The sequence below is a fragment of the Xenopus tropicalis genome, chromosome 6, assembly GCF_000004195.4.
Source record: "Xenopus tropicalis strain Nigerian chromosome 6, UCB_Xtro_10.0, whole genome shotgun sequence".
NCBI lineage: Eukaryota > Metazoa > Chordata > Amphibia > Anura > Pipidae > Xenopus > Xenopus tropicalis.
The window spans coordinates 71465319-71486044 of NC_030682.2; the positions used below are offsets into that span (position 1 = coordinate 71465319).

The window sequence follows — 20726 nt, forward strand, 5'->3', positions numbered from 1 at the left end:
ATCATTAATAAGTTAAAAAGCAAAGAACCAAGGACACACTCACACAAGTGCTTAAGTGAATATGACAAAGTCTTGACCTATGCTTGATCATTTAAAATAAACCGTGGCACCAGGTCTGGCAAAGGTGCAGGAGGGCTTTTGATTGTGGTATTGTATCATATCGCAGCTGTTCCTTTGGGCATGAAGTGCTATTATTTTGTTTTGAGCTAAAATGAACTGTGTTTATGAATATTAAATGCAGATGACAGTACCAAATCATGTTAAACAGACCAAGTTTTTAGCAGTCTAGTGCAAGTTTTATATATCCACATTTACCAATTTAAAAGCAGTCTTAATGATGCGGGCAGCATGATATCCAAACAGTTATTCTGGTTTTGAAAACAAAAAAGTTGATTTTACTGTTTCTCTTTTACCCTTTTTCCGCCAACTAAATTCATCACAGAGTGAAAGTAGCAGCAGTAGCAATATCTCCACCATGCTGGTTACGCACGATTATACAGCGGTGAAGGAGGATGAGATCAATGTCTACCAGGGAGAGGTTGTACAAATTCTGGCAAGTAACCAACAGAACATGTTTCTGGTGTTCAGAGCTGCCACTGATGAGTGCCCTGCAGCTGAGGGCTGGATTCCAAGCTATGTTCTGGGTCACACAAGTGCAATCATCACTGATATGACTGATGCAACTATGAAGTGAGTATAGAAAAAAAGAAAGAATGCAGTAAAACATGTTAATGCTTTGTTGACTATATCCAGCAATGCTTATGCTATTTCATTAAATAAATTATATTTATTCCGACGTTTCAGTTCCTATCTGGAACTTTCATCAGGGACAGCTCCAGATAGGAACTGAAACGTCGGACTGAATAAAGCCTCACATTTATTCATCTACACCTTTGTGATTTTTCATATGAAAACCCTGCGTGTGCTGTCAATCCTACCCTGAGTATCTATACCTCCTGCACGAGCACCCAGGTATTATCTTGTTCTTATGGTGTGCAGCTTTCCAGCAACTCGTTTCTATATATATATATATATATATATATATATATATATATATATATATATATATATATATATATATATATATATATAATATTTTATTACAAACAAACATATGTCTTATTTTTTTCATAACACAAGTTATTATACTGCATCATAGTTCTTAACATTTATAGGATTGTAGCTGTTTGTGTATTCATGTTTAGCGGTCAGTTTGTTTTACAGGCTGGGCAGAGATACTGTCTATTACACGTAGCTTACAAGCATACTTTTGCCAACAGAGAAATCACTGTCGCAGCACAAGCTGCCTGCCGTAGACATATTTGGTACTTGACACACAGGGTTTCAGACCAAAAGATCCCAACCGCTTACCACTGTGACATGCAGCTAACAATTTGTTTATATTGGGTAGCCTGATTAGTGAAAGGTTTGTTGCTTATCTGTTATCTCCTAAGCACTGTGGGTCCTTAATCCTTAGGTTTATCTCACACTTGTTGTCTTCTCTGTTAAATGGCTATACTACTCCGTGTTTGTAAGCAGCAACAGGCAGAAACTGCCATTGCTGTCATTCCCTACAAGCACTGGGTGGTATTGGGTCATAAAGGTCTATATATCTTTTGTTTTACTTCATAGTTTTTACTATGATTACTGTAAATTTTGTCAGTTGTATTACAAGTTATGTTATGTACATGAGAATATTAGTTTATTTAACAACAAATTCTATTTCACTGCAATTGTCTCTAACTATTATGATACTGAGTAGAACATTCTTTCCTCTCTGACAGGAAGTCCTCTTCTTGGCATACAGCCCTTAGAATAAGAAAGAAATCTGAGAAGAGGGAAAAAGATGGCAGCAGAGACACAAAACTAGAGAATGGTTATCGCAAATCAAGAGAAGGACTAGCTAATAAGGTATCAGTTAAGGTAAATGCCACAGCTCTTAAAAATTTTTGAATATGTGTATACTATTTTTCTTCTGTGTACTTCATTCATATTGGAAATACAGACAGTATCAACTCTATTTGCTGTTGTGGCATAGATACAAATTGATAGGCCCTTTGGCAAATTAATTTTAGGACTCAAAACCTTGTGGGTGTTGACTTGGTTTGTAACCGTGTATTAAAATGAGTCTTCTATTGTTGTTTGTTAGGCCTTGGCATATCCAGATCTGATATTTAAAACTGATATTTAAAATACAGAAAGATATGCCATGTTTTGCTCCCCAATCGCCCCAATCCCCACTCCCTCACATTCCACCAGTTTTTTTTTTTGTTTTTTTTTAAAAAGCCAGCAACCTTTTCTTTTGCTCCATATTCATTAACCATGTACCAGCTGCAAGGTTAAAGCATGTAGCCCTTTTTTGTTAAATATAACCCTGATTTGCTGGCACTATGTAAATGATAGTAAGAAAATGTTATTTGTTGACATTTTTTTTTAATTCCACAAGTAAATAACATTTTAGGAGGCAATAGTTATCAAGTATGCAGTGTATTACACATATTTTAGAATATGCTTTCTTTTTCATATTTTCCTGTACAGCTCCTGAATCCAAACTACATTTATGATGGTAAGTACAATGTATAACCATAACTGGCTTTTTAAAATTTCTGTATTACTTTAGCTGCTCTCATATCTGGAGAATATAAAAATGCAGTAAATAAGCATTTGTGGATTTGTCAGCTATAGCCCTTTTCTCGAAAACATCAAAAACACACTAGCTAATAGTTCCCTTATTAATATATCTTAATGTCTCAAAATGACTAGTGACAATTTAAATCCAAAAACCATCTCTTCTGGCTTGTCTTTGTCTGCTTCTTTGTCTTTGTCTTCTTTGTCTGTCTTTGCCTGCTGTGATTATAGGAGTATAATTTACCTCTCAGGAAGCAAGCTTTCAGTAATACAGCAAAGTGTGTGACATTATCCTCTGAGGGAATAATGTTGTGCCTATATATATAAGCAAAGCTGAGTAACACTTTAATCAATTTATGAGTTTACAGTATAACTCCTGGTAACTTCTAAATTGCCACTGCTTGCTTTAGTAAATTATTATGCATATTAGTTTTAGTTTGCCATTTGAGTATATACAGTTACTATGAACCATTAGTCCTAATAACAATTCTGTTGTCTGTGTAACAATTTTTTTAGGACACTGGTCGTTAGACTTTGTTTAGCATGTAATTATGCATGTACACATCCATTTATGCTTTCCAGAAAACAAGAACACAATATAAGAAGAATTTCACTTACCTCTTATAGTAAGTTTCATTTCTTCTAGTCCCGAAATGTCAGTACGCATAGGGCAGTATTGCCCCTCTCAGCCAGGAGGTAGGACCTATACTAAAGCCAATCAAAATTAGTCCTTACCTATAAGACCATGTGACTTCCTCCTCACCACTGTTATACATTTGCCAAACAGTACAAGAACCAAATAATTGGGATGGGAAACCCCGTACTGACTTGTCGGGACTAGAAGAAATGGAATTTACAATAAGAGGCAAGTGAAATTCTCATTTTCTTCTTCGTCCCTTCCATGTCAGTACACATGGGATTTACCAAGCCATGCCCCTAAACAATAAGGGGTGAAAATAATATCAACAGATGCTAAACAAAAAATCAAGCATCACAAGAATAAACTGACCACTCCCTGCTACAAGAATCCCTTCAGAGACCAGAGGGATTTCCACACTATGGTTGCCATAAACATCCTACCCCAGCTGGGTAGGATCCTCTGCCAACAAGAAGAAAGCAGTGACAAAACAGCTGCCCACTAACAGCCACAATCATAACTCTGGCACTGGGCAGCTCGCTGGTGTTACCAGCCTAGCAACAAACAGGCCAGTTAACCACAACACTGATGCATTTTCCACTAGTGCTGCCTCTGTGCCCCCAATCCTTAGCACTAGCCTGTAGCCCTAGAAAAATAATTGCAATCCACAAGAATCTAGCTCCAAAGCACACCAGTAGCAGCTTAAATTGGTGTTGACAGCTGTCAAACTCAACAACAACCAGATCAGAAAAAGATAATCCAAGCACAGATCTGATCCAACGTACAAGTGAAAACTGACCACCAGCGAAAGGGCACACTAGCCATCAAGCCCCCCACTATGGCACAACCAAGATAGGGACCCAAGCATGTAACAGAGCATGACAGGCTGAAACTTCCTACCACTCACTGTAGCTACCAACTTTGAGAGGCTACCAAACCAGCAATGTTAGGGCCAGGTTCAGGAACTGTACACAACCTGAAGATGGAAGATCAGCTAACCAGTCTACCATGACTGGAAACAACTGGAAATCATGCATGGAACAGCCAACCCATACTCAATGCACCAGCTAGCCACCCTGCATGAAAATCAGAGCAGAGCCATATACCATGCATGCCAACAACCAGTGGACACCACGCAAGCAAAGCACTGGTGGACATACCAGCTGCCATCCCCGCATACAAAGCATCAGAGTAAAAGACAGCTAGCACACAAGCAATAGCACATAAGCTAGCGCTGTGCTTGCAATACTTGATTTTCAAGAAAACTTCAAACCTGCAATCACTGATGCACTGTTCAGTTACTGCAACTGCAAAGGCACCTGTCCCCAAACTAGCCATTGCTAGTAAGGAGTGGAATACAAGGTGAAAAACAAGCACCCACACACACACACCAAGAAAAGCATCCAAAGTCGACAGCCACAAGCGCTAAGGCCCACCATGACATGAACCAAGACCATATCAAAGCCACTTATCAAACCACATGCCTGCACCACATACGCCAAGGCCAGCAGCCACCTGCGCCAAGGACCACAACAAAACTGGCAGCCTCATGTACAATTGCCAGCATCCCTATGAGCCAAAGTTCATAACCAGGGCCAGTCTCCCTGAGAGAAAGGCCATTAGCACAAGCCAGCAGTCATGCAAAATGACAGTCGCATAGCAATCAAACATTTCCCAATGTTGGCTCCTATCATGCTAGCAGACGTAAAGAAGTAAATGCCTGTAAACACACCAAAAAGAAAAAGGAGTTGTTGAACTACAACTCTGCTCATACCTGGTAGAAAAAAACTGCCTTTTAAGCCAAAGACCAAAACCAGGGCCTGCCAGAAATAAAATAAGCAGGAAAAAGGTACAATACTGCCACAGCAGAAACCCCAGTTAAATCAGGAAGCCCCTGATGAAAATAAAGAGCTGCTATACCTACTGTGTCTGCACAGTAGATTCGACTCACAATGAAAATCTATAACTATGAAACAGCAATAGCAAGGAGCCCTAGCAGCAAGAAGCACCCTACAGGATAAAATTGGCTTGTAGGCAAAATGCAAACTCCAGTCAGAACCCTGGAGAAAGGTTGGTTATAAGGTGCAGTGACGGACTGGCCCACCAGGATACCAGGAAAACTCCCAGTGGGTCCTATTGCTTCTATTGCTTTTGCCAATTGCATGGTCATTCCCTATTTCTGTGTGGGAAAAGAGTAGCTTGGGGATATCTGGTCTGCCAGTAGTCTATACCAGGCAGATGGTAGGCCATCTTGGCCAGGAGTTTTGTTTGCTGGGAGGTCTGCAATGACTGCATCAATTTCTGCTTTTGTGAGTGGATTGTCTATGCGTTTTATTATTCTTATCGCCTAGGCTCAAACCCCCGTTGTTTAGAGTATAGTAGTTTTTTCCTAGTGTTACCTGATAACAAAAGGTCTAGGTCTCTTTGGGCCTTAGATAAGGAGTCCTGGGTGTCTTTAGATTTCATATGACAATGAGCCTGTTCTGCTTTAAATAGCTTTAATCTCTGTCAGCTTTAATCTCTGTCTTTTTAGATTCTCTTGCTGCTTGAATTGTGGCAATAAGGGTGCCTCTGACAACCACCTTAGCTGTGTCCCACACAACCAGGAGGGATGCTGTGTCATTGTTGGTCTCCCAGAACTCCCCATATTCTTTCGTACAGGTGTCAGCTACCGTTTGGTTTGTGAGCCACAGTGGGGTTAATCGCCATAGTCGCTGGCCTGAGGGTGGTCCTAGTTGGATTTAAACCACAATGGGGAGTGGTCTGAAAGTGCTCTGGGCAGGTAGGCAACCTTGTGAACTAATTGGGCAAAATCTATTGAGCCCAGTGCTAGGTCTATTCTTGACAGTGTGGCATGGCCTATGGAATAGCAGGAGAATTGTCTATCACCCAGATGGCGATCTCTCCATAGGATACGGATACCCATGGCCTCCATCCATCTCGTTAGCTGTGGGGCTGCTGGATCTATTCCAGATGTTCTATCCAACTTAGGGTGAAACGTAGCATTAAAGTCTCCTAGTAGGCATATTGGATCGGGTGGGAGGACTGTAATTTTCTGGGAGATTAATTGCAGAACGGGGGTTGGGGGTGGGATGTAGACATTAACCAGAATCAGATTTTGGTTGTTGATTTTGCAGTGTATTATTATGTATTGGCTGTAGAAGTCAGTGTGTAAGTGTAATAACTCAAATCTTAGTGTTTTTCTAATCAAAATAGAGACGCCCCTAGAGTATGTTGAGAACGAAGCATGATACATATGACCAACCCAGGCTAAGGATAGGGAAAAGAGACTTGGATAATAAAGAGGTTGTGAATAGAATAGGGGCTTGTGGTCTAAGGTTTCCTGGTGGGCCCCTGGCACCTCGGTCCGACACTGGGTGCAGGAGATACCATACTGCTACAGCAGTGCAACTCACAGCCAGTCTGGACGCACCTGGTATAATAATGAGCTCCCATTCCTGCTGTGTCTGCACAGTGGGCTCACAAGACACTTTAGGGCTCTGGCACACGGGGAGATTAGTCGCCCGCGACAAAACTCCCTGTTCACGGGCGACTAATCTCCCCGAGTTGCCATGACCCGCCATCCCACCGGCGAACATGTAAGTCGCCGGCGGGATGGCACACGCGGCGGCGTGATTTCCCGAAATCGCTGAAAAAGACTCGCGAGCCCTAGAGTATATAAGCACCTTACAAGATAATATTGGCTCATTAGTAAAACGCAAACTTCACTCAGAAACCTGAAGAAAGGTTGGTTATTAGGTGCAGACTCCCTGTGAGAAAGGAAGGAGATACCATACTGCTACAGCAGTGCAATTCCCAGGCAGTCTTGGAAGCACCTGGTGCAATGAGCACCCATACCTGGTGGCTTACAGTAAAAACACTAAAGATATAAAACATCAATAGCAAAGTGCCCTAAAGGAGCACATACACCTTACCAGATAGCAGTGAGTAGTCAGCAGGATGGGAACTCCCACAAGAACCCAGACAGCCTTCAGCTGAGGGACATAATTAGTTCATTAGTATGCAGGCTTCTCAGTGCACCGAGCATTTCACAAAGTGGAGACTGAAGATTCATACTCGCCAGAATCAGGCTTTGTTATCACTAGCCCATATCCATACCCATTGCCTTTTAGTCCAATATCAAAAACACCATAGGAAAAAGGAGACTCAATTGATCACAGGCAGGAATGTGGAAATACCCACACCTTCCCACTAAGCACCTGTTTGCATACTGTGCATACATGGGAATAGAGCAGGGGGGCTATTTTAGCACAAGGCTAGCACCATGGGTATGCCCAAACCTGCATTTCTTTTCAATAGGTGACAGTTTGCTTACTTAACATCAGGTAAAATCTTCTCCATTACCTGGGAATCATCCCTCTATGTATACACAGATGTAAAAAATAAATAAAATGAAAACAAAAGAAAAATCAAAACTGTGAAAACACTTCCTAGAATCACAAACCGGTAAGGAGGGAGATCCTACCTCCTGTCCAGTAGGACAAAAAATAACAGTGGTGAGGAGGAAGTCACGTGGTCTTATAGGTAAGGACTAATTTTGATTGGCTTTGGTATAGGTCCAACCTCCTGGCTGGGAGGGGCAATACTGCCCTATGCATACTGACATGGAAAGGACGAAGAAGAAAAAACATTCATTTGGTGTGTTATTAGTATGTCAATATTTTTTCTATTTTCCCCCTTCCTTTTAGCTCCTCCAGAGTTTATTGTACCACTGAACGAGGTTACATGTGACACAGGAGAGACTGTGATTATTCGATGCAAAGTTTGTGGTCGCCCCAAGGCATCCATTACATGGAAAGGTCCCGACCATAATACTTTGAGCAACGATGGACACTACAGTATATCCTACAGGTATACCGAAAAGCAGATGGAAATTGGTGTTACTTAACAGTCTCTATACATATAGAATGTCATAACCTTTACAGATACAGATACAGCCAGCAAGTTGTATGTGTCCTGTCTCTAGATGGTGCTAGAGTGCAATTTTTTTTCAGCACATTGCCTAAAATGCTTTTTTGTGATGGGCCAAGGCTGAACATGAAGGTTGTTTCAAAGCCTTAGTGGTAACATTATCTCAAATGGCCTAATGGGATAAGCATATGGCAGCAGCGTAAAGGTTGGTGGTTCAATTTCCTTTTCCAACCAAAATTCTACTGTCTCTAATCAATATTAAAATCAGCATTTTATTATGTTTTTTGCACCACTTTACTTTCTCTTGTCTTTATTTTGCCACCATATGTTTTTGAAGGAACAGTTCTGAAATTTGTACTGTTTTGTTCTGCCAATAAGAATATGTGGAGTGAAAGGAAAAAAACAAAAGGGATCATAGTCTAGCAGAAAAAATTAAAGCTGAAGGAGAAAGCATTGGTTAGCTTAAGGAACTGAACTCCAAACCTCTACTGGGAAGGCGCCAATCCCGAAAGTTTGCCAGCAAAACTTCTGTGGTACTATGTGGTGCTATCCAACTTCTGTGGTACTGAGGGCCGGAATAAGCCAGTTTTGACCATTCCACTTTTTTTAAACCGCACCCACTTTAAACCACACCCATGTTATTACAAGAGCTTTTAAGACCATACCCACATTAATGTTGGTAGCACAGCAAAAATCCAAATGGTTGGTGTAGGGATATCACCCTTCTTTCATATATGAAGTAATTATATTGTGTCATATTAAGACATACCCTTAAATCAAAATGCCTCCTCTTCCCCTGTAGATAGTACAGCAACCCCCAGCATATAATTACACACCTTAGGAACCATATAATAACTATTTCCAAATGCTAACAAACTTTCAGGTTCACCTTCCACAGGCAGCATAGGGCAGGCAGAGTATGGCACACACTGGCATCATAGGCCTGTTCTATGCTGCCTGTGTGTGCCATACTCTCCCTGCCCTACCCTGCCAATGCCTATCCTATGCTCTCTGCCTCCCTTATGCTGCCTGTGTATGCCATACTCTGCCTGCCCTATGCTGCCTGTGTGTATGGCACACACAGGCAGCATAGGTCAGGCAGAGTATGGCACACACAGTGGACACAAAGTCTGAGGTGTGAACAGTAGAACAATGTGGGTGCTTACAGTCTGAGCCTAAGGTGTGAACAAAGCAGGGGGTGAAAAATGCAGGGATTAAAAGGTGTGAACAGTACAGGGGATTACATGTTTAAACAATACAGGGGTTTACAGCCTGAATATGAGGTGTGAACCATGCAGGGGGCCAATTAATCTCAGTCCTGATACCATTTAAATCTTACACAAAGGTAAGCAGTCAGAGCAGCCAGACAGGTGAGGGGCCAAACAGAGGGGGGTCCAAACAGAGGGGGGCCACGGGCCACCATATGAACAGCCCTGCCATAGATCATGTACCGCCTGGTAGTAATTTTTGGTATTTTTTTTTTCCTTGTGTTACCTGGATAACCAATTAGAGACATAACAGAACAACATGGTAAGGGATCTTGGCTGCATCTGTATGTGCTAAAGCTTTCATAACATAATCTACATTGTACAGTGTGTTAAAGGGCATGTTACATTAGAAAACTTTATTTGCTTTGTTAGAAAGTTTTCTGTTAATGTAAAAAATTCTAGGTAGTCTTGTGTTGGTTAAAGAGTATACCAGCCTTACATTAGTTTAGCTTTGTTTTATACTTCTGAATTGAAATGATGATAAAATTTACAGTTGGCATAATTTCTGATCTTTTTTGATTACCAGTGATCTTGGAGAAGCAACTCTAAAAATAGTTGGTGTGACCACTGAGGATGATGGTATATACACCTGCATTGCAACAAATGACTTGGGTTCAGTATCCGCTTCCTCCAATCTTAGAGTGTTAGGTTAGTGCTGAACAAAATCTAAACCATAATGTTCATCCCTTATATATTATTTGCTGAGTTATTTATTTTAATTATTTTAATTTGTTCATGCAAAAATATTACGTTGAAAGTCTACTATAAACCACCATGGGTGAAAAGCTCATGTGGGTTAAGCCCCATTCAGTTGAGCAAATTCAATGCAGGAAATCTATTTAATATAAAAGGCACAGCTTTATTGAAATACAGAAGTTAAAACATTCTTACTTCTGTAAAAGTACATAACGTATAAAGGAAAACTGCACCACCAGAATGTATACTTAACTAGCAGTTTATATCATATTAAGTAGCATATTAAATAATTTTACCAAACTGGGATATGTATTAAAAATATATTGCCCTTGATAACCTGCTAACTGTAGCAGGAAGAAGTGTTAAAGGACAAGGAAAGTCAAAATCTATGAAGCACATTATTAAATAGTACTACTATTGCTGTGTAAAAATGCTATATTTCTAGCCTGCCTAATGAAAGATTTTACAGAGATACAATTACTAGAACCTACATACTTGTTTCAGTGAACGGCGCCGCCATCTTGTCCAGCATGTCACAGAGTGCCCCCCCCCCACCCCAGAGCATGTCACAAAGTGTCCTCCGCCCCCCCCCCACCGTTCACCGCTCTCACCTGCCACAACCCCCCCCCACAGCATGTCACAGATCATCCGGCAGCACCGCCCCAACCCCCCCCCCCCCGTCGCCGGCTACTCGTATCTGCCATACTACTGCCATATCTGCCGGCTACTCGTATCTGTCACTCACCCATCCCCCTTCCCCGCCGCTCCCGCTCCTGCCGTGATGCTCACTGCTCCTGCCATGCTGACACAAACCCCCCGCTCCTGCCATGCTGCTCCCCGCTCCTGCCATGATGCTGCCACAAACCCCACTGCTCCCCACTCCTGCCATGCTGACACAAACCCCCCCTCCTGCCATGCTGCCACAAACCCACCCCCCACTCCTGCCATGCTGCCACAAACCCCCCGCTCCTGCTACAAACCCTCCGCCGCTTCCCACACCTGCATGTCACAGAGTTCTCGTCGCTGCGTCGCCATGGCAACCAGACGCTCCTGCTTTGTGCGCATGCGCGCCTGCAGTAACAAGTCGCCAAGTCTGGGAAGCAGCGATGCATTATGGGAATCTTCTCTACACTGCTCAGCGTTTTTTTTTCCTGTTTGGCTTCTGATCTTCTGAACAGGTGAAATATGGGGAGACTTAAGGGCACTATTGAGATAACTGAAGGTATGCCTGCAGCTTGAGATTAACTCTTTATTAGCCTTTCCTTCTCCTTTAAAGCAAAAGACAGAAATACGTCCAGTAACTTACTGATGCTACCTAACATGTACAGTGGATATAAAAAGTCTACACACCCCTGGTAAAATTTCAGGTTCCTGTGCTGTACAAAAATGAGACAAAGATAAATCATTTCAGAACTTTTTCCACCTTTAATGTGACCTATAAACTGTACCACTCAATTGAAAAACAAACTGAAATATTTTAGTTGGAGGGAAGAAAACCAAAAAAACTAAAATAATGTGGTTGCATAAGTGTGTGCACCCTCTTCTAACTCGGAATGTAGCTGTGTTTAGAATTAAGCAATCACTTTCAAAATCATGTTAAATAGGAGCCAGCATACACCTGCCATCATTTAATGTGCCTCTGATTAACCCCAAATAAAGTTCAGCTGCTCTAGTTGGTCTTTCCTGACATTTTTTTAGTCAGATCCCACAGTAAAAGCCATGGTCCATAGAGAGCTTCCAAAGCATCAGAGGGATCTCATTGTTAAAAGATATCAGTCAGGAGAAGGTACAAAAGAATTTCCAAGGCATTAGATATACCATGGAACACAGTGAAGACAGTCATCATCAAGTGGAGAAAATATGGCACAACATATATGCTTTATACAGGTGTATATATATATATATATATATATATCTGTATAAAGCATATATGTTTCTGGACTGAATATCAGTACACCACCACACACACCTATTACACACAGTACTCACACACCATACACTATACTCCCCCAAAATCATACATAAATGTCAAGTGACAAGGTAAGTTTACATTAGATAAAGCAGGAGGTAGATGATTCAGCCATTTTTTTTTGGTGAGTGTAGTGTTTGGTTTGAGATGTGAGTACTCGGTACATCTGTGTGTGATGTGTGTGGTAGTGTATTGACGCATTCAGTCCAGCTATATATATGGTGCCTATAGTAATATTACAATGTTGTTTAAGGTAGGAACTAGGGATACATCGCTCTTTTCAAATGTTTTTAAAGAGGTGATTTTTTAGGTTTTGTATATCAATAAAGTGTTGCCTTTTATATTAAAAAGATTTCCTCAATTAAATAGGGCTTGACCCTTCTATAGGGTATCTTTTGTTTTCTCTTACTAAATGTTTTCCCCTTTAATTTGAATTAAATAAATGATCTAATCTGTTTCGTGGATCTTTCCCTGATATTGCCACCTCAAGGTAGGCTTTATCGGATTTATCCAAACGCTAGACCAGGGGTCGGGAACCTTTTTGGCTGAGAGAGCCATAAACACCACATATTTTAAAATGTAATTCCGTGAGAGCCATACAATATGTTTGGCCGCGGATGCTGCGGGGCAAGGTAGGGGGGGGTCCCAAGGATCCTGGAGGCGATGCAGGGGAGAGCGTGGCCTGCGCTCGGCGGATAGAAGACATGTAAGGTTTAGAACACGACTTCTATCTGCCGTGCGCAGGCCACACCCCCGTTTTTTTATTAAAGATTTGGCAGCGAGCCAGACGCAGCCATCAAAAGAGCCACATCTGGCTCCCGAGCCATAGGTTCCCTACCCCTGCGCTAGACCCTCAAGCCAAATGATCGGATCACATTGAGGGGATAAATGCCATCGGAGCGAGGATCACATCAACGCACCAATGTGGTCCTCATCCTGATGGGTTTTTTTTAATGCGGCTTGTTTGATATCTGACCAATTGTAGGCCAGATATCAATTGGGCTGCCTGAGGGCCTAATACACAGGCTGATAAGCTTCGCGGGGCAGTGACTACTATCCAGTATTCCCAGTTAAAGGTGCATTTTATTAACAGAAATAAAGGAAATATGGTTGAACAGAACTGCTGTATGCAGCCTGTTTGCTACATGACCAGTACTTGCTTTTTTTTTTTTTTTTTTTACTCTATAAATTCCCTTACAAATTACACTGGTATAGTAAACTATAAGCTTGTGTTATACTGAATTTTTAGAAATCCTAGATGGTTTTTTTCTGTTTTTTTCTGATGGTTTTTATTAATTTTCAAATACAAAGGAAACAGAGTAAGAATCAGAAAAAATAAACATTGTGGGAGTCAATATCAGTAATATGCATATGATCAATTATACCATGTTGTAAGAGAAGGGAAAGAAAAGAGGGATTGATTGATTGATTGTTTATAAAAATCTGAATCCTGTTTAAAATTATTTTCTTACCGCATAACAGGTTCATGGAGTGATGGACTGAGAGTAATCTGGAAAGAAAACTTCGACATTGCTTATAGTGAAGTGGCTGAACTTGGCAGGTACTATTAACAACTGTTTTTATTTTCCAATTATTTCTTTATAGTAAATATATGAAAATAACTGTTCATGGAACAAGTGTTTCTATAGTACTATAGTTTGTGTATATAGGACAGGTAAATTATATGAAACTTAGATAAAGGGTTTACTTATTTGTTACTTTTACAGGGGCAGGTTTTCTGTCGTGAAAAAATGTGAACAAAGAGTTACAAGACGCATAGTAGCCACCAAATTTGTTAACAAGAAGTTGATGAAAAGAGACCAGGTTACCCATGAACTTGGAATTCTGCAGAGCCTTCAGCACCCACAACTGATCAGCCTTCTTGACACTTTTGAGACACCAGCAAGCTATGTCTTAGTACTTGAGATGTAAGTGACAAGTTAATACATTTCTAGTACTTCAGCCAGCTGCTCTCCCCCTTCCATCTATTTTTTTCACATCCTTTATTCTAAATAACAAGAAATACCACACTCTGTTATTATTCAAAAACTATTGCTGATTTGTAAGTCTTGTTTACTTTCAGCTGAAAAATAACAGGCAATAGCACAGCTTATTGCTGAAAAAGTTCAGGGGTTCCCAAACTTTTTTACCTGTAAGCCATAGAATTAAAGGGCTGGGGAGCAACACAAGCATGAAAAAGCTCCAGGGGCTGTAATTAGAAATTTGGTGTCCCTAGATGGACTAGCAGCCTATAGAAGGCTCTGCTTGGCAGTACACCTGGTTTTTATGCAATGAAAACTTTTTCAAAGCCAGGAATTTAAAAATAAGCACCCGTTTTGGGGCCACTGGGAGCAACATCCAAGGTGTGACTAGCAACACATTGCTCACGCATCTAGTTGGGGATCGCTGCCATAGTATGTTACTTAGTATATTTCATTATATAGATTCGAGTGGAAACTAAAATGGTACTGATGGATCACCCTTTTCTCCTCCAGTCCCTCCACTCCCTTGGCCTTTGTGCTGCCCTGTGCTGGTTTTCATCTTATCTCTCAGATTGCTCCTTCAGTGTCTCTTACAATCCCTTACCTCTTTCTACTGAGGTTCCCAAAGCTCTGTCCTGGACCCTTTATTATTTTCTCTCTACACTTCCGCCTGTGGAAAACAAATCAATTCAATACCACCCCTATATTGATGATACTCAGATCTATATTCTCTCCTAATCTCGATCCAGAGCTCCTAACTCGCGTCTCTTCCTGTCTGTCTGCTATCTCTACTAGGATGTCCCAATGTTACCTTAAATGAAACCTCTTTAAGACTAAATTGGTTCTCTTTTCATCCAGCACCCATAATGTCCCTGAGGTATATATCCCAGTTACCAGTTCTACTATCACCCCATCTTCCCAAGCCCGATGCCTTGGCGTTATTCTCGATTCTGCCCTGTCCTTCACTCCTCATATCCAGTCACATCTTTTGTTACCAGTATCATACCAGTAATAAACAAAAATATCTGTAACTATTTCTATAAGAAATTATTATTATATATTGCTTTAATTTAGATGTTTATCCATTTCTTATATGTTGTCTAAACAATACCCCATCAAGTATATTTTAGTCTTCTTCCGATAAACGTTCAGATATCTGTCATACGTTCAAATGCAATGGTTTGAAACTAACATTCAGACTGACGTTGTAGGAAAAGCCTATAAAATACAAATCTGAGGATGTTATAAACATGAAATAGTCGGCAGACACTAATTGTACGACCCCCAAGGATATCGTCCAATACACAGCACTTGCACAGATTTTATTGTTATCAGACCGAAATTTTCTAACCTGCCCAATCGACTAAACAAGTGACCGCCATGGTACAAAAATTATAAGGACGATAATTCGGCACCCACACAGCATCCGAAAAGCCTAAAAAATGTGTGTATGGCCAACTTTATGCCGATATCCTATGTTGGCCTTTTTTGCAACCGCCATTTGTTTCACTAAGAACCAGGCTGGAATCGCAAGTGTGAGAATTTTTTGCAGCTGTGCAGGGAGTTGGGGTGATCTCAGTTAAGTCAGTGTAACAATGCTATTGTTGCAGGACACACTCCCAGACAGCAGTTGTGTGAAAATCATGTGTTGGCTGTTTGAGCCAATATTCCTTCTAAGCTGTGTGCATAAGTGATAAAAATGATACTCAATGCCAATGTTCTTAATAGAAAGAAAGATAAAAATATAGGGCGGCTGCTTAGATAAACTACAAACACTGTTTTATTATTATAGAGAATAAAGGATATAATTTTTCAAAATTAGTATTATTTGCTTAAATTAAGTCTGTGGGAGATGGCCTTCCAGAGCTTTCTGGAAAACGGGTTTCCAGATAATGGATCCCATACCTGTATTTGAATAAGAATAATACCCTAGAAAGTTATAAATACTATGTTTTAGTTGGGTTGAGTACTATATTTGGGTTGTTAACTTACCAAATTCTTTAAGCTATTTCTGTCTTTGCTGTTTTTGCACAGAGCTGATCAGGGATGTTTGTTAGAATATGTGGTACAGTGGGGAAACCTTACAGAAGAAAAGATCACCTCATATATGAGAGAGGTGCTGGAGGCCCTGCAGTATCTTCATAATTGCAGAATAGCACATCTGGACCTAAAGGTGAGTTAGCAGCTTTTAAAGGAGACGGAAAGGCTAGTAAAGAGTTAATCTCAAAATGCAGGCATATCTTCAGTTGTCTCAATAGTGCCCTTAAGTCTCCCCATATTTCAGTAGTTCAGATGATCAGAAGCCAAACAGGAAGAAAAAATGCTGAGCTGGGTAGAGAATATTCCCATAATGCAACGCTCCTGCTCAGACACTGCGACCAGGACTGTAGGCAGCGCATTTGCACAAGCAGGAGCGCTCCCCTTAGCGTCTGGTTGCCATGGCGGCCGCCACCCTTATAAACAGTGACTGCAGCGGCAGCTGGGGCCATACCAAGAGGACGCAGCCAGCAGGCAGGTGCTGGGGGGGGGGGGGGGGGGAGAGGAGCAGAGCGGGAGGGGGGGGTGGTGCGGTTGTGACAAGAGGACACAGCCAGCTGGCAGGTGCTGGGGGGGGCAGAGGCAAGCGGGGACTGGAGCAGGGGGGGTGTTGGTGACAAGAGGGCGCAGCCGGCAGGCAGGTGCGGGGGGGGAAGAGGCAAGCGAAGCAGGGGGTGGTGAGGCCGAGTTGAGCTGGACGAGTTGGTGTGTGAGCTGGGGGGGAGACACAGAAGGACACATGCGCAGTAGAGACAATGAGGGAAAGGGAGTGGGCATCCCTTGTTAAAGATCGTGGATACTGTCCAGATAATACCACACAAGGTTCTCAAGGTTTCTTCCTGTGCAAAATAAGGGTAATTCTTAATTATATAATTAATATATTGACCTAAGGCTAAGCTATTTAAGTTACATAGTTAAGTTTGGTTGAAAAACCCCAACCCCAACCTTGACAATCTAACCTCATAGTTTAAATCTTCCATCCCCTTTACCAGTTTAGTTGCACGTCTCTGTACTCTTTCCAGCTCATTAATATGCTTCTTAAGAACTGGAGCCCAAAACTGCACTGCATACTCAAGGAGAGGCCTTACAAGCGACCTATAAAGCAACAAAATTATGTTTTCATCCCTTGTGTCAATGCCCTTTTTTATGCAAGACAGCACTTTATTTGCTTTAGTAGCTACTGAATGATATTGCCTGAAACTAGACAACTTATCTACAAAAATCCCCAGATCCTTCTCAATTAAGGATACCCCCAACATACTACCATTTGGTGTATAACCACATTTATATTATTTCTGCCAAAGTGCATAACTTTGCACTTTTCAACATTGAACCTAATTTTCCATTTTGCTGCTCCAATTTCTAATTTTGTCAAATCACTCAAGTAGCAGCATCCAGCATTGAACTAATAGTTTTGCACAATGCCTTTGTATGCCCAGGCCATTAATAAATAAGTTAAAAAGCAAAGAACCAAGGACTGACCCCTGTGGTACTCCACTAACAACACTAGCCCAATTAGAAAATGTTTCATTTACCATCACTCTTTTAATCTATCCTTCAGCCAGTTCTCTATCCAATTACAGTAGTACCCCCCTTTTAAGTTTTTCAGGGGACCAGGAAAAAATGGAGCAAAATCTGGGAAAATGTAAAAACGGGGACGTTTATTATGTATTATATATTAGTGGGACCACAAAACAATGGTGTAAAATGTAGGTAAACTTAAAATCAGTGGATGTAAAATTGAGGTTTCACTGTACAAACATTATGTTCTAGGCCAATATTTCTCAATTTTATCATTAACTTTCTGTGCAGTACTATATCAAATGCTTTAGCAAAGTCAAGGTTCCTGCTCACCACTTCATAAAAGGCAATTAAATGAGTCTGGCAAGATCTGTTATGCATAAAACCATGCTGGCACAAACTTATAGTATTGTGATTTGCAATGTATTCAAGTATCCTATGCCTTATTACCCTTTCCAAAAGCTTTCCTACCACTGATGTCAGACTAACAAGCCTGTAGTTTTCAGGCTGAGAATGGGATCACTTTTCGAATAGCAGCAGCACATTAGCAATTCACTAGTCTCTATGATCCAGAAAAATTAAAATGAAGGTTTGACAATCACAGAGATAAGCTCATTTACTATCCTGGGATAAATACCATCTGGTCCTGGACCCTTGTTTACCATAACATGTTCAAGTCTCTTTTTCATGCATCAGTAGTCATATTACTAGAATTGGGTCTATTAAAAGGGAAATTTTAGCTGGCTCCACATTTGTGTAGACAGATGGAAAATAAGACTGACCCCCCTGTGATAATAAGGGTCCCACCCCTTCTTGCTTTATTTTTTTTTTACTGTTTACATATTTAAAAAATAATTTGGATTCCTTTCACTCCTTGTTGCAATACCCTTTCCCATCTTTATTTTAGCTTGCCTGATAGCTTTTTGTGCTTTTTTATGCTTTATATGCTTCCTTGTACCTGATGAAAGTTTCTGCTGTCCCAGCTAACTTAAATGCTTTTAAAGCACATTTTACCAACCTCGACACTAACACTTTTATTCAACCATAAAGCTATCTTTTTTTGTTTTTATCATTTACTAGCCTGAGAACATTCTTGTGGATCAGAGCCTAACCAAACCAACTATAAAACTGTCAGACTTTGGCGATGCTGTTCAGCTTAATACCACTTACTACATTCACCAATTGTTGGGCAGTGCAGAGTTTGCCGCTCCAGAGATCATCCTTGGGAATCCTGTCTCCCTTACCTCTGATATATGGAGTATTGGAGTTCTTACTTATGTCCTTCTCAGTGGCGTCTCTCCTTTCCTTGATGAAAGTGTTGAAGAGACATGCCTGAACATTTGCCGACTAGACTTTAGTTTTCCCGATGACTACTTTAAGGGAGTAAGTCAGAAGGCCAAAGAATTTGTATGTTTCTTACTGCAGGGTGACCAGACAAAGCGCCCTTCTGCTGCTGTATGTCTAAAGGAACAGTGGTTGCAGCCAGGCCAGCACAAACGTAGTGGCACATTAGACATGTCAAGACTGACCTCGTTTATTGAACGCCGTAAACACCAGAATGATGTTCGACCCATTGGTAGCATTAAAAACTTCCTTCAGAGTCGCCTTTTACCCAGAATTTAGAAGGAAAGTTCTCATTCTCTTTCACCTGTCTGCTTACAGAGAAAAATTAATTTTCTTCCAATCCGTTTTTCATTGGTTGAAATTATTCCTGAGAAAACAAACTGGAACTATTGTATATCGTGCAAAGTTGAATTATGTTCAACTATAATTTTAGGATTCAAAAAATTCCAGCTATGGTATGTTTGGTGAGGTGGAGAAGATTTTGTACTCTGCTTTAAAAAAAAGGACAAACTACAGCCCTGCTGTTACAGTATTTTATTCAGGTTTCTGAAAAAAATGTGAAAAAGAAAAAAAAAATAAATAGAAAAAGCAAGAGAACAAAAAATACTATTTTTAAATGATCAAGTAAAGCATTTTGCAGTCTCTTAAACTCTTAAAGTTTTAAAGATTTGCCCTTCCCTCCACAGTAGTACTTTTATGTTTTTTTCACAAATAAATAATTTATTCCCCATATGAACACTGGGCTGTATTGAAGCTATGAAGATTTAAATGATTGCAATATTGAGATACACAATCTTTATCAGATTTGATTTTCACTTGGTCATTTTGCATTTCAGCAGCTTAGCCTCACCTTAAATTGCACTGGTTTTCTTTGTTGTAAATCCAAGTGTCAAAGTTGTGCATACAGTAGAATGGAAGAATTTCCATATAAGCCTTACATGTAAATAAATAAATTACTCTGGTTCCACACTAGTATGCTTTCAGCCCCTAAGCAGTTCAGTAATTTGGTGCATGAATGTTAATGATAAACTGGGACTGGTTGCAATGTCATAGACTTGCAATAAGTTGCCAAATTTTTGCTGCAGCACAAGTGAGTCCCACCAGTCATTAGCAACTAAGAGGTTTATATTCTGCGTTGCTATTTTTCCTACATGAAGGAATAACGGCAAAAATACTAATAGAGAATATAGTTCATGCTGTGTATAGGTAAAGATGTAATCCTCATCAGCCGAGGGGTTCAGAGAAGTATGAAAATGCTGTAAATGCAGTCATTGGATTATAGGTTTTTTTTAGGTTTTTATTTTTCATATCATGTGCAATGTTGTGGCTTTAACATTTTATGCAACTATTTATGAAAAACTATGTTGTAACTGTAATAAATATACAAAAAAAAGCACACGCTTCTGCAATTTTTATCGTTTTCTTAGTGCCTAGTAGATTACTACTAGGTGTCTAATGTGGAAAGGAAACTACAAATGTGTGATTAAGGGTGGCTTTTTTAAGGAATAGAAAAGCGTAACAGCTAGACAGTTGGCTTTAGCTAGCATTGCCTAAATCATCTTGCATGAAGTCTGAAACTGTTTACTGTATTTTACTATAGTTAAGTACTGTGCTGAACAAACTCTGCTTTTCAATGGTAATAACCTTTATATTTTGTAATTACAGTTGGTTATCTGCTCTACACTAAAGTGTCAGCCAAAATTAAGCCCCTA

The 20726-nt window shown here is 40.5% G+C and overlaps 1 protein-coding gene across 6 annotated transcripts in view; it reads left to right on the plus strand.

The window, feature by feature from the left end:
• Nucleotides 1-20410, plus strand: part of trio (trio Rho guanine nucleotide exchange factor) — a 308906-nt gene extending 288496 nt beyond the window's left edge. For 3 of the 6 annotated variants that reach the window (XM_012964353.3, XM_012964354.3, XM_031903241.1), the window contains exons 49-57: nt 443-690; nt 1785-1923; nt 2539-2566; nt 7975-8137; nt 9992-10113; nt 13613-13691; nt 13858-14058; nt 16147-16285; nt 18751-20410. In XM_012964353.3, coding sequence (XP_012819807.1) covers nt 443-690; nt 1785-1923; nt 2539-2566; nt 7975-8137; nt 9992-10113; nt 13613-13691; nt 13858-14058; nt 16147-16285; nt 18751-19293 — 1662 coding nt within the window. In that variant the 3' untranslated portion in view covers nt 19294-20410. Of the gene's footprint in view, nt 1-442; nt 691-1784; nt 1924-2538; nt 2567-7974; nt 8138-9991; nt 10114-13612; nt 13692-13857; nt 14059-16146; nt 16286-18750 lie in introns of those variants that run through there. The other 3 variants (XM_012964355.3, NM_001129921.1, XR_001170948.3) reach the window with 3 other exon arrangements.
• The last annotated feature ends 316 nt before the right edge of the window (nt 20411-20726 follow it).